Raw genomic sequence first — 12750 nt, 5'->3', positions numbered from 1 at the left:
ACAACAGGTTCTGACTGTATGCTGTTATAGTGTTAGAGTTTTCGTGAGATTAGTTATCGCTTCTCGGCCTTATGGCTAAGATCAAAGTGTAGTATCTGTTCTTATCAGCTTAACATCTGATAGTTTCTCCATTGGAGAACAACAAATGTTAAACTGATTTTTGGAATCAGACGGAGTGCTAGGGGCTTGCTCCACCTCTGTCGCGGGTTGGCCCGGTATTGCAGTACCGCCGGGATTTCGGCCCAACTAAATAATTAATTTGAAAAAAAAAAGAAACTAGTATTAAGATGAGTCTTCAACGTGTGATTGTTAATTCGAATCGAGCTCGAGCAGTGGAAGCATGTGATAAGGTGAAAATATTTTTGAAAAATTGCGTTCGTTGTTAATGTTTCTTGGCCAAACTTGGATCACATTTAAACATTTTCTCCGAGGTGCCGCCGTAGTAAGTGAAACCAATAATTTTATGTGAACGGTTTTAGATCATCATAAGATATGCTATACGATGCCCAATATCACAGCTATTTATATAAACATTGTGTAGTTATTTTAGTCGTACATTTATTATTGGTAAATACACCTATTATTAATACAGTTTGTTTCTTTTTTGAATGTTGCTTTTCGATTTTGGTACATTATTTAAATCATACAGTTGCAATGTTATTTGGGTCGCACTTTACAAAAACGCACCGCCAGTGATGCGATCTTTGATTTCACTTATATTTGTAATGATTAAACAATTTTTTAAACATAAACATAGGCTCGAGTTGAACAATTTGATTCAGCAAATACGATACATACGATTGATATACATTTCATTTTCGCCACATGAATTTTGGTTTTCGCTTTTATAAAGGTCAACTTTCAACTACTACGGAACAATCAGAGGCCGGCTGTTGCTGCTGTTACTTTCCTGACTACCTACTAGATAATAATACTAAACACTGGGTGATAGAATAGCTTCGAAAACGTTAACTGCAACAGAGCGTCTAGCTTTGGCTAACAGATAAAGCACTACGTTCAACTTTCAAATAGAGAAATCGGAGAGTTTGCCATGTGTTGTGTTATGTAGTTATTTATGTTTCTAGCGTATACAATGCAATACACAATGCACATATGCAATCGAGGTGTAAATGAGTGGCTGTGTAGTGCACTAAATATAGTAGAAAGTGAGTGAGAACGTTGCTGGAGAGTTAAGGCAGGTCAACTAAGGGTGTTGGAGGAGTTCGTCTTAAACAACTACAGCGCCTGCCTCGGAACGACTAACCGGCAAGTCGGGGCAGTTCTTCCAAGTGTCCGACAATGGATCATAACATTCGACGGCGCTGATGGTGACTTGAGCGCGGTAGAAGTTCGCCTCACAGGGCTACGAAAAATACAAAATAATATTTATGTTTTAGATCTAGTTTGTGGATATATCAAAATAACCCACCTGATCCCCACCGGCTACGTAGAGCAGACCATCGGCAGCGGCCACAGCGGGTATAGCGCGTGGCACGTTCAGCGCACAGACTGTCGACCATTTATCATCGTCAAAGTTGTAGCGCTCCACAGAGCTCAGCACGTCCTGGCTAATGCTGCTGCCGCCAACCACATACAAATAGCGATCCAGCACAGCCACGCCCATTTGACAGCGTGCCGTTTGCATGCGTGCCAATTGCGTCCACTCCTTGGTCACGGGATTGTAGCTGCACATAGCAAGAAAAGATGATATCATTAATAGCCGACACAAGATGAGTCCAATCTCAATCAAATACCTTATCAAATCCGGCAAGTGTCTTGTGGTTGTGGTGCACCCACCCACTATGTAGATGAGTCCCTCGAAACTGACGACGCCCATGCTGAAGCGAGGCTGTGGCATGCTGCCAATCAGTTTCCATACATTCTTCTCGGGATCATAGCATTCCATGGTGCCGCCGATGTCGTCACCAATCCAGCCGCCGACTGCAAACAGATTGCCACCCATGGTGCACAGTCCGAACTCGCAGCGCGGCACAATCATCGGTGCGATGGGCTGCCAAATATCATTCTGTGGATCGTACACCTCGCCATTGGCCAGAATCTGCGAGCCTCGCTCGCCGCCCACCACATAGATTTTGCCATTCAGTGCCGACACGCCCGGCAGAATGCGTCCCACCTCCATGGGCGCCGTTTCCGTCCACTCTCGGCGAAATATATCGAACTTGGCCACCGTCTCGAAGGTGCAGTCTGCCGAGTTCCATGTGCGCGGTGTGTCGCGATGTGAGCCACCGATGATGTAGATGTTCTTCTTGGCCAGTTGGCGTGGGCAGACGCGCAACGGCACCAGTTGGCCCCGTTTCGATGCAATGTCCCGGCAGATGGAGCGCAGCGCTATCTTCACGGACATGTCGCGACAATCGTCCTTTAACGCCTTGTCGATCACCTTGACCGGCACCAGGGCCATGCGGACATGCGACAGTATGTCGAAGACATAGCAGCGACGTTGCGTAACATCGTGCTTGATCCAACGCAGCGCTGCCTGGAACACCTGCGACTCGGAGTCAACGCGCAACAGTTCCGAGTTCAATAACTGTGACAACAAAGTCTGCGGTGTCTCCAGGAACTCATCTTCTAGCGTTATCTGCGATTCGAAGAAGTAAGATGGAAAAGGACGTTAGTCAAACAAGCTTGGAACTTACTACTAATCAAAAATATAAAAAGGATAGTTATAGTTTTCTATATCAATTACTATTTTTAAAAATGTATACAGTTAATTCTTGTAAGAATTGTATTAATTAAAATTTTAAATCACTCATTCAAACTAGAAACGTGTATTTGTATAAAAACATACGTTTTAGATTAAATAAACCTAACACGCAATACACAACAACAGATCTTTTAACTTTTAAAACGTCTATTAACAAATTATCTGTTTTCTACTATTTTAATGTATTATTTAGTTGGGGTCGAATTCCCGGCGATTTTGCAATGCCGGGCCGACCCGCGACCAAGGTGGAATTCCCAACACCTAGTCTGTTCAGAACGATAACCAACTGACAGCATACAGTCAGAACCAGTTGGGAATTACGAACAATTGAGTATTTTTATAATTGCCTATTTTAAGGCGCATGTGTAATGTACATTTATCTTATGATTCGCAAGCAGTTTAAGCTTGCGCAGGGACTAGAGCTGGGTGGTTGCGCATGTTAAGTTACTCTGGCTTCTCTTCAGTTGTCGAATAAATCTTTCGCCTTTTACTAAAGATTTCCGTGGAGAGGAGCACTCTAATGAGTCTTAATTGAATTTTTTGTGGTGCCTAGCTGGACTTGTCTGGCTGGGTCATAATGAATGCATTTGTTTGAAATTGTGGGATATATGGAATATGATGAATCGAGATTTTGTTAAGGTTAAGAAATATGTATACAACTGGTTATGCTGTTGCTTAACGCTAACTAGGTATATCGTCATAAATAACGAAATATGAGACACAATTTTATGTTGTTCATTGTATTAATAGCCTGATTATAAACATTTCATCGCATAAAAAGAGATCACCATCAACTTGTTAATAAAGGTGTTTCTTTACATATTAGTATTTAATAATTGAAAATGTGTCTTTCTAAAATGCACAATTCGCGAATTGTGAAGATCTACGATTGATTTATTCAAGAGCAGATAGCTCACAGACGACTTGCACTTAGATATGGGTTTCGCATCATCTGTCGGGGGCGCGTCTCGTAAATAAGATAATATTAAGACACTGCATTTGTAGGCTCTCATAGAAAATGATTGATTGTCTAATTGTACATATATAATTAGTCCTAAGACATTCACTTTTCTAATCAGTACAAAAAGAACCATTTCCATATTCACACCATCTCAGCCCAATTTGTTTGAAATATCGATTGTGCCATTTTGTTACTAGTGCACACGAACCGGGTGCATAAAAAACACAATTTAATTTGACAATTCAGAGCCATATCGACAGAAGAGTTTCATATTGCGAGCTACATTCCGTCGTTTCCGTAGTGTAGCGGTTATCACGTGTGCTTCACACGCACAAGGTCCCCGGTTCGAACCCGGGCGGGAACAAAACTTTTTTTCTTAAAAGTCTTAGCTAAAATCTATAATAATAAAAACCGAGAAAAACAACAATCAATTTGCTATTTACCGCTGGAAAGTTGGCTTGCACAAAGCTCATTGCACTCTTTGCTAGTGATTCACAATTGTGGGCCTCCGCGAAGCGCAAAATGCCCAATGCATTCGTGGCATGCAACTCCCGGCACAAAAACTCACAACAGCCATCGACCACCTCGTTCAACTGCAGCATATCCGCGGCCGCAAGCAGTTCCTGCACATTGGACTGATGCAGAGAAAGAAGGCAAAAACAAAATTCAATATTGTAAACTACATTGGTTAGCATCGAATATGAAAAGTTTACCTGCGTAATTTCGCAGCGACCTGAGTAGACGAACTCCAGCAGTATGTGCAAGATGTCGCCATCGATTGTGTGCAACACGACCGATTTCTGTTTGACTTCATTGAGGCCCAGTTCGGGTCGGAACATTGCCTCGAAGTAAGCACTGGCAGCGCTGAGGACAGCACGGTGTGCATTGAATGTGGATTCGCCAGCGATGATTTCGATGTCGCAGAAGCGCGATTGCTCCCGCAATTGATTCAGATTGGCCAGCACCTTGAACGGATATTGGGCGTTGCAATAAGTGGGTCGATTTGTACGTTGTGTGCTAGCAGCGGCAGCGGCGGCTGCTACAGTCTGCTGGCTGAAGTAATCGTTATCGTTATCGTTATCGGTGGTATTGTCATTGCCGTTGTGACAATTTGCATTCGCATTGAATTCATGGTGTATGGAGTAGCTCTTCAGTGGTGGCATCTCGTTGTTGTTAGTGCTGCGCTGGCTACGATCTCTGCTGGCTTCTCTCTATATAATAAATGCACTTTGGCAGCCTGTTCACATCCAATTGATGATGAGTTAATTAAACTTAATTGCTATTGTTGTTGCACTTCAGCACACCACTACGAATACAACTGTTTCCATTAATCAAGCACCACCATGCACACACACACACACGCTCAACTCACACACACACGCACACACGGAGACACACGCACACATGCAGAAGCGCGCAGAGATGAAAACTAACTAAGCAGTCGTCGTTAGCTTGTTCATATTGTGTTGCACTGGTTGTTTTTGCTATTATTGCTTGAGGCGTGGTCACTTCCTTGGGCATGCACTTTTTAATGCACTGATATGTGACTAAATATTATGAATTTACTACAAATAGTTTGCTTCTCTCAAGTGAACATGTTCACTTTGATGAGCGATGATGTTTTACACAACACTAACTCACACAACACTACAGCTGTGGTCACCCATATACTTAACATTTGGGAAATAGCCGAAAAACACTGCAAATACAATTTTAACAGCTGTTAAATGGGTCATAATAGAGCCGTAACAGAACAGCTGTTAATTGTACAGGTGTTGGCTTTGCTTCCAATCAGAACGAATTTTGACCTGTAAATTAACTGGTTCTGAACAGCTGATTAATGAAAATAACCAAAATAAATGTTAATAATTCAACGCTAGCTAGCATAATCAACTTGAGTGTAGCAGAGATTTAGATTTGAATCGATAACAGTGTGTGTGCTCACTGACAATTTCTAACTGCTTAGCGATTTCATATCAGCCAGCAACATTTCTACTAAGCAGTTATTTAACCACAAATTTTGTTATTGTTAATGTTTTTTGCTTGAGAATGTTGCTTCGTAAATTGTTGAATGTGCGCTACAGTTGCCTAGTGCGACGCTGGGCTAGCACAGATTCACTTAGTTTACAGAACGAGAAACTGCAAGCATATCTGGAGTCACTGCGTCAGGAATACTACGCTCTGCGCGTCAATGCAGCTGGCAACAGCAGCCTCTACGAACGCCTCTCCCGCCTGGATCCCGTTGTTAATTCGCTGGAGAAGCACCGCGCCCTGCAGCGCAACATAACGCCCAAGCAGGAGCTGGCTGCCGAGAAGGATGAGGATATGCGTGCGCTGATGCAGGAGGAGAACAACGTGTACGCAGATCTGTTGCGTAAACAGGAAGAGGACATGTTGCAGGAACTGCTCACGCTGGCTGACAATGTTGACTATCCGGCGTTGATATTCGAGGTGAAGGCCGGTGCCGGTGGGCAGGAGGCGATGCTCTTTGCCCAGGAACTGTACGACATGTACACCAGTTACTTTGAGCACATGGGCTGGGAGTACGAGGAGTTTGCATACGAGACGACCGACATTGGGGGACTGCGACATGCCAATCTGTTGGTCAGTGATCCCGAGGCGTACAACTGGCTGCGCTACGAGGCGGGCGTGCATCGGGTGCAGCGTGTGCCGACCACAGAGAAATCCGGTCGCATGCACACCAGCACCGCCTCAATCACTGTGATACCCCGTCCGGCCGATGTGCATGTGCATCTCACGGATCGCGATCTCAAGATCGAGACGAAACGCGCTAGTGGAGCCGGTGGACAGCATGTGAACACCACAGATTCTGCCGTGCGCATTGTGCATCTGCCCACGGGCCTGGCCGTGGAATGCCAGTCGGAAAGGTCACAGCTTAAGAACCGAGAACTGGCACTCAAGCGGCTGCAGGCCAAGCTCATGCAGCAGCAGCTAGAGAGCGCCGAGGCGAGCAAACAGGCCACGCGCAAGTCGCAGCAGGGCAATCTCAATCGCAACGAGAAGATTCGCACTTACAATTTTATGCAGGATCGCGTCACTGATCATCGTGTGCAGCAGGGCGGCACGCTGCACAATCTGAGCGGCTTCCTCGCGGGTGGCCAGCAGCTAAGCGTGCTCATCGAACGTCTGCAGTTGGAGCAGCGCAAATCGAAGCTAGTGGAGTTACTCGAGACGTGGCAGGCGCCACAAGAAGCGTTCGAAAAGAAACTAAACTAAATATGTTGCCCAGGCAGAGGGAAATAAAAATATAATAATTGTTTTTGTATAAATATGCATTTATGTTAACATACACGCGCCCAGTCGGCGGCACTGCCAATGTGAATGAGATGCTCCTTGACGGCAGCCTCGAGAATATCTCGGATTTCCCGACAACCGGCCATCGCTGTCTCAATCACGGTCTCCAACTGATCGATGTGAAAACGCTCGCTCATCTCCATAAAGGCAATTTTCTCGGCTGTGGGCAATGCGGCTATCGTGAGCTTTGGGCCACCCGACACCTCCTCAATGTGGGAGATGTCCGTCAGTGGAATGTTGGATTTACTCAACGATGCGGTGCAGGCGACAACAAATTCGTTTAGGCAGATGCCCGCATCAATTAGGGCCAGTGTGGCGGCGTTTAGAGACACCGCATAGTTGGCACCATCCGCCTGCAACACCTCCACATAGATGTCGATCTGGGAGCGTGGATAGAGTTCGGATTTAATCGCTGCACTCAGCGCCTGTTGCAAATACATTTTGAATTCTTGCGATTTGCGATCGCCGCGTGGTCGGTTCTTGCGCTCCGCCGTGGAGAAAGTCGCCTGGCTGTATTGGCAGTTTATGATCAGATCGTTGCCTTCGCTTTTCTTGGCCTTGGCCTGATGCGGCCCGTAGACGGCGGCCAGCACCTTGGTGTTGCCCTGTTCCATGTAGGCGCTGCCATCGGGCTGTTCGAAGACGCCCAGCTTGCACTTGATATGGCGGAGTTCGTGTGGCCGGCGACCATCCAGACGCAATCCCTGCTCACTAAGCAGCTCCATTCGACCAGCCATGTTCTAATTAACTTATTTAAATTCAAATGCAGCACGTGCGGTGGCGTTGTTTACTCTATTTTTAGACTACTCAGCTGTTTGGCATCGAAACTTTTCGTTATCGTTCTATACAATGATTTATCGACCAGCCGCCACTAAAAGCAATGAGTTCGTTAAATTCGAACGTTGCAGACAGGTGTTTGATATAAAACTGCGACTCTTATAGGAATCAAATTCAGAATAATAGTTTTGCATTTCGGTTTTATTCTGCACATACATATATTGACATACATACTAATTCATAAATCATTTTTTGTTATGTTGTTTCTATTAGTTGCATTTGGTTTTGTCTCTTTTGTTACACATGTTTTCTATTATTTGCCCAAATGGATAGTTGTAAGTTTATGTAATTTCCTTGATTTCCGATTTAATATTCTCTGGGCTTATTTAATATGATTTTCAATCATTTTTCTCTGGTTGGAGCCAGGAATTATTGTTTGCATTTCGAATGTTGCCATAGATATTAAAAAGTGCCTTAAGAAGTGATAAAATCTTTTAAATTTAAATAATCGGTATGAAAATAAATCATTTGTTAAAATTAAGTTATTGCATTGAGATTCAACGAAATTGAATCATCCCTTTTTTTTTTTTTTATACTCATGGTACTCATATTATTGCTAAAGAGCTCTTTCAACACATATTTTTTTTGGAACTATCTGGGATTTGGGTTGTCTTCTTGGTATGGTACCCAATGGCGTTTTGGGATGTGGGGGTACTAATTGTTAGACCTGGGCCATTATATTTTTATCCATTTGTTACATTCAACTACATCGACATTCAATTTCGGAATAGTACATATCTAATTAGTTTTACATATAATATGCATGTAGGTTTCTTAATTTTCATAATGCCCATGCACAAGACCAACTGGACGACGGTTTTCGCACTTTGCTATGGCAACAGTGTTTAGTTATTGTTATAAATATTCTATTATTATTATTATTATTTTTTGTATATTTATTTAACGATATGTTGGTATACAAACTTTATAATACCCTGACTAAAATAGGGATAGCTTTAGACAGCGCGGGTTGGCAATTTTTATTTGCTGAGCACTTGGCCAAATTGATGCCACTGAAAGGGCCGAAACTTTAAAAGGATCCGGTCAGGAAAGTGCATTTAGTCGAGAAGTCTTTGGAAATTGCCAAATCTATACATACATATATAAATGTATATATATAAAAGGAGCAAGCCCTAGGAAATAGACACTGAAAGCTGTATAAGGTTGAACAATATTTTTGTTGTATTTGCAATCATGCACCAAATTCACCAAAGCTCAAAATTACGAAACTAATTTAGTACAATTTTATATAGACGAGTATATCTTTTATAATATATAAAAATACTTTATACTTAGAGTATGCAACTAAAATCTAAAGGTATTTAAATTATAAAACTATTCGAATCGGTTTCTTTTTAGGATTTTTACAAAGTAAGTCTTGAAGGATGTAATTCGCTTTGGGAATTTAGAACATGATTGTTGGGCGTTTTTGTTTTTTTGTCATCTGTTTAGCTTGTTCTTTGTGGCACATTCAAAAGAGATTAGCTACACACATACACATTCACATACAAACGGGCACACACTCACACATTTACACCCACACACTCACTCACACATACAAATGGAACCTAGACATATACAATAAGTAGTTAATAAGTTTGTGGCTGCATGAAATCCTAACTAAAATCGTAACTAACTTGTGTCGCATAGGTCTACTGGCCAAGCTTCGCTGGACTGAGCACCAGCTCCGGCTCCAGCTTGCTGGGCGCCAGTAGCAAACTGCTGCCACGACTCATCATTGTTGCGCTGGCGGATGACGGCTGTGATTTGTGCACCATGCTATCGAATATGGACGATGATGTGGTGGCCGTTATCGAGGATGCCGTCGCTGGTCGCATCGGCTGCAGTATGCTCAGACTTGTGGTGGCCATGCCCGTCGTTGGCTCCGGCACCTGGCCGGGTATTAAGCTGCCTGCAGCGGAGGATCCACTGTTTGCAATGCTCGCCAGTGGCGGCGCTGGCAGCGGCAGCAGACTAATCGTCGTTGTGGTGGGCGGCGTGGCGAGCGTGCTCATCCGACTGCTCATGGCGGGCATGGCATATACGGAACTGGAGCCGGTCAGCGTCATGCCGAGTGGACCGCGCACCGTCGCCGCAGCGGAATAGGTGTGCGGCAGCGCCGGCGGCAGATCGTAGCTAGTCGGATGCGATTGGGAGCTGGTCAGGCGCGTGCTATAGCTGCTGGTGTAGCTGCTGTTGCTGGCCGCGGCGGAGGTGGTGGTGGTGGGCGTTGTCTTGGGCGTGGCACCCGTCGAAATGCCCGGTCGTTGCGATGCCTGCGTGCTGTTGCTTTTGAGCCGGGGTATGGCGCCAGTGCTGCAACTATTCGGCATTGGCACTATCGTAGCCACATCAGTGTCCATCAGAGAGGTTTCCTCCACAACCACAACGCCATCCAGTGAATCTTTGATCGTGGAGGACGACGACAGCGATTGAGATTGTTCCGCTTCCTGTTGTTGCTGTGCCAACGATGACTGTTGCTGTTGTTGTCGCTGCTGCTGGAGTGCGACACGTTGGCGCAACAATTTGCTATTGGGTCGCTCATCTACGGTGCTCAGGGATGTTGTTGCTCTTGGTTGGATGGTTATGGTTGTTTCTTTGGTGGTACTACTCGTAACGGCAGTTGTTGTTGTTGTACGTTTGGCTAGCTGCACTGGCTGCTGCTGCTGTGGTTGCTGCTCCTCTTGCTCCTCATCGCTCATCTCGCACAAATTCAGCGCCGTCTGCAGCTTCTTCATCTCCAGCGGCGCATCTGCTATAAAGTCGAATTTAAAATGTTAAATAGTGAAAATCACGGATTGAGGCCTCCAATCTCTTACCACCCATGTGATCCATGGTCTCCGGTTCGTTAATGATGGGCACTACACGATTTATGGCCGTTTTCTGTTCGTTCTGCATGAAGAGCGATGTGGTCGCTATTTGTCGCAGTGCCTCCATTCCCTCATTAAGCATCTTGCTCTGACTACGCTTATGCGCAATCGGATATTTCGTCTGTTCAGAAATCATTCACAGACATATTTGAATACATTTAATACAAACAAGTACTTTTTACAATATTAGATTGCAGATAAAATTGATTACAAACACGATGAATGAATCGTTTTTCAAGTTGAAAGTAAAATATAATTTAATATTATTGAATTCAATTTAATGTAATATTCATAGCATTAAATTCTTTAAAAATACTATATAATATGTAATCTAAGTTGTACAATACATAACCGAAAGTTGTAAAAAAATGATTTCTTTCTTATTATTAGTGTGACATCATTTGTTAAGTTATAGTGTATTTCTAATATGTATATAAGAATCCGATAATTGTAATTTCTCGAAACTCTTTCTAATGGAAACTCTTTCTAATAATAATGGGATAGTAGCATCATTTTAGAAATCTGTGGTGAAGCGTACCTGTATAGAGGGTCCTCTAGCTATTGAAACGCGTTTGCTCTCATTTCGCAGCAGCGAGGTTGTGTGATCCGCATCGATCTTGTTACCATTTTTCTTGCGCGTCTTTTTGCTGGATGAGATGCAGTGTGATGGGCAAATGCAGAAGAGAATGCGTAAAATGCAACAGATCAGACCCAAACCTGAATAAAAAACAAACCCAAATGAATAATGCGACAATTTTTGGATATGCGAAAAAGAATTGTATTGCCTATGAGAGAGGGCCCTATAAGTCTTAGCTCCACTGTTTTAAAACCCTTCTCGCCGGTGCCGACAAATGCAATGACCAGTCCCAGTGCGACAGTTCCGAGGCCCACATAGAGAAAGGCATTCGCAAATGTGCTGGGGCCTCGTAGTACGCCCAGAAAATCTTCATCGTCCGATGAGCCGCCCAATGAGGCATCTTGTATCTGGCAAATGGAAGTGCATATAGAAGTATTGTTATCATCAGTGATGTGTACTAGCGATTAGATTAGAGTGCTGTCCATAAACTGCTTGTCAAATATAATTTAAATTTGGATTAGTTAGAATCATATATGATATCTATATATATTTTTCAATATGATTCCATTTAAATGAATGTTAAGTTATCTCAGTTCTTGTTAGGGACAGCACTCTGCTAGCTATTTATTTATTTATCATATGGTACAATGCTTAAGAAGGGCATGAAAATCGCAGTTAAAATGAAAATGTTGGGCAATAGGGTTTTTTTTTGTTGGATAATAATGGCATATGGCTTCTATAAGTTGTTATCCTGCGCCACCAAGCGTCGAATGCGCTGAACGTTTGCTCAGCTTGATATGTGATCGAAAAGAAATACATAAATTATGCAGTTGAAGGAAAAAAGGTGTGTGTGTGTTTTTTTTGTGAGAGAGAAAGAGGAATTTATTGGGGGAATTTATTTTGTTGGTATTTTTGCACGATTACTGGTTGTTGTTAGAAGATGTTGGTTAAGTACAAAAGTATACAAAATATGCATGTATGTACACAGCGCTATGTGAGTTGCTCTACGTGATGAACTTACTCGGTTGCGCTTCACCCAGCGTCTGTGGTAGGTGGCCTGTTGCTGTTGCTGCTCCTGTACGCTGCAGCGGCGGCCGCGCTCCAGCCATGCGGCGCGTCCCTGAGCGCACTGTGTGATCGGGTAATCGGGTGATCGGGTTTATCGATATGGACAACGAGCACGAACATCAAAGACGATATTGATATCGATAACAGCGATGACGACGTATACAACACGCGCGTACACACACACACACACACACACACAACCCGCGCAGGAACATACGCACAGACACACACACACGCACACACAATGAAGCGTGGTATAGTTGCATGGTGTTGTCGTTGTCGTTGTTGTTGGCGGCGGTGGTTGTTTTGGTGGTGTTGGTGGTGGGCAAATGCATAGAAAATATATACAGTTACTGTGATTAGTTCAACTGTGTGAGAGCAGAGCTCGGTGGATTTT

At 43.7% G+C, this 12750-nt stretch overlaps 4 protein-coding genes and 3 non-coding genes across 8 annotated transcripts in view; 4 read left to right on the top strand and 3 right to left on the bottom strand.

Moving 5' to 3' along the window:
* Positions 1-55: 55 nt before the first annotated feature.
* On the top strand, positions 56-251 carry LOC6562845. Its single transcript, XR_047147.2, has one exon. It is a non-coding gene; the product is annotated as a U2 spliceosomal RNA (small nuclear RNA).
* Positions 252-541: 290 nt separating this feature from the next.
* LOC6561959 (actin-binding protein IPP) lies at positions 542-5330 on the bottom strand. The gene is made up of 5 exons (XM_001988268.2): positions 4400-5330; positions 4130-4321; positions 1755-2599; positions 1430-1685; positions 542-1363 (listed from the first exon to the last, which is right to left on the bottom strand). Exons 1-5 carry the CDS (start codon positions 4847-4849, stop codon positions 1229-1231), a joined length of 1878 nt encoding a protein of 625 aa, XP_001988304.1. The 5' UTR covers positions 4850-5330; the 3' UTR covers positions 542-1228.
* Positions 3170-3295, top strand: LOC6561960. The gene has a single exon (XR_047148.2). It is a non-coding gene; the product is annotated as a U5 spliceosomal RNA (small nuclear RNA).
* On the top strand, positions 3978-4050 carry Trnav-cac. Its single transcript has one exon. It is a non-coding gene; the product is annotated as a tRNA-Val (tRNA).
* Positions 5331-5716: 386 nt separating the features above from the next.
* LOC6561710 (peptide chain release factor 1-like, mitochondrial) lies at positions 5717-6949 on the top strand. The gene has a single exon (XM_001988269.3). The coding sequence runs from the start codon at positions 5736-5738 to the stop codon at positions 6921-6923; it is 1188 nt and encodes a 395-aa protein (XP_001988305.1). The 5' UTR covers positions 5717-5735; the 3' UTR covers positions 6924-6949.
* Positions 6950-6961: 12 nt separating this feature from the next.
* On the bottom strand, positions 6962-7827 carry LOC6561711 (exosome complex component RRP41). The gene has a single exon (XM_001988270.2). It carries the CDS (start codon positions 7736-7738, stop codon positions 6989-6991), a length of 750 nt encoding a protein of 249 aa, XP_001988306.1. The 5' UTR covers positions 7739-7827; the 3' UTR covers positions 6962-6988.
* A 134-nt stretch (positions 7828-7961) lies between these two features.
* Positions 7962-12750, bottom strand: part of LOC6561712 (probable serine/threonine-protein kinase nek3) — a 46884-nt gene continuing 42095 nt past the window's right edge. For both annotated transcript variants that reach the window (XM_043214653.1, XM_032736684.2), the window contains 5 exons: positions 12307-12414; positions 11494-11692; positions 11247-11425; positions 10658-10829; positions 7962-10593 (listed from right to left, as the gene is read on the bottom strand). In XM_043214653.1, the coding sequence (XP_043070588.1) occupies positions 9491-10593; positions 10658-10829; positions 11247-11425; positions 11494-11692; positions 12307-12414 (1761 nt within the window). In that variant the 3' untranslated portion in view covers positions 7962-9490. The remainder of the gene's footprint in view (positions 10594-10657; positions 10830-11246; positions 11426-11493; positions 11693-12306; positions 12415-12750) is intronic.

The sequence above is a fragment of the Drosophila grimshawi genome, unplaced genomic scaffold (genome assembly GCF_018153295.1).
Source record: "Drosophila grimshawi isolate 15287-2541.00 unplaced genomic scaffold, ASM1815329v1 contig_1377, whole genome shotgun sequence".
Classification (NCBI taxonomy): Eukaryota; Metazoa; Arthropoda; class Insecta; order Diptera; family Drosophilidae; genus Drosophila; species Drosophila grimshawi.
Note: the sequence above shows the minus strand (reverse complement) of the source record. Positions and strands in the feature narration are given on the sequence as shown.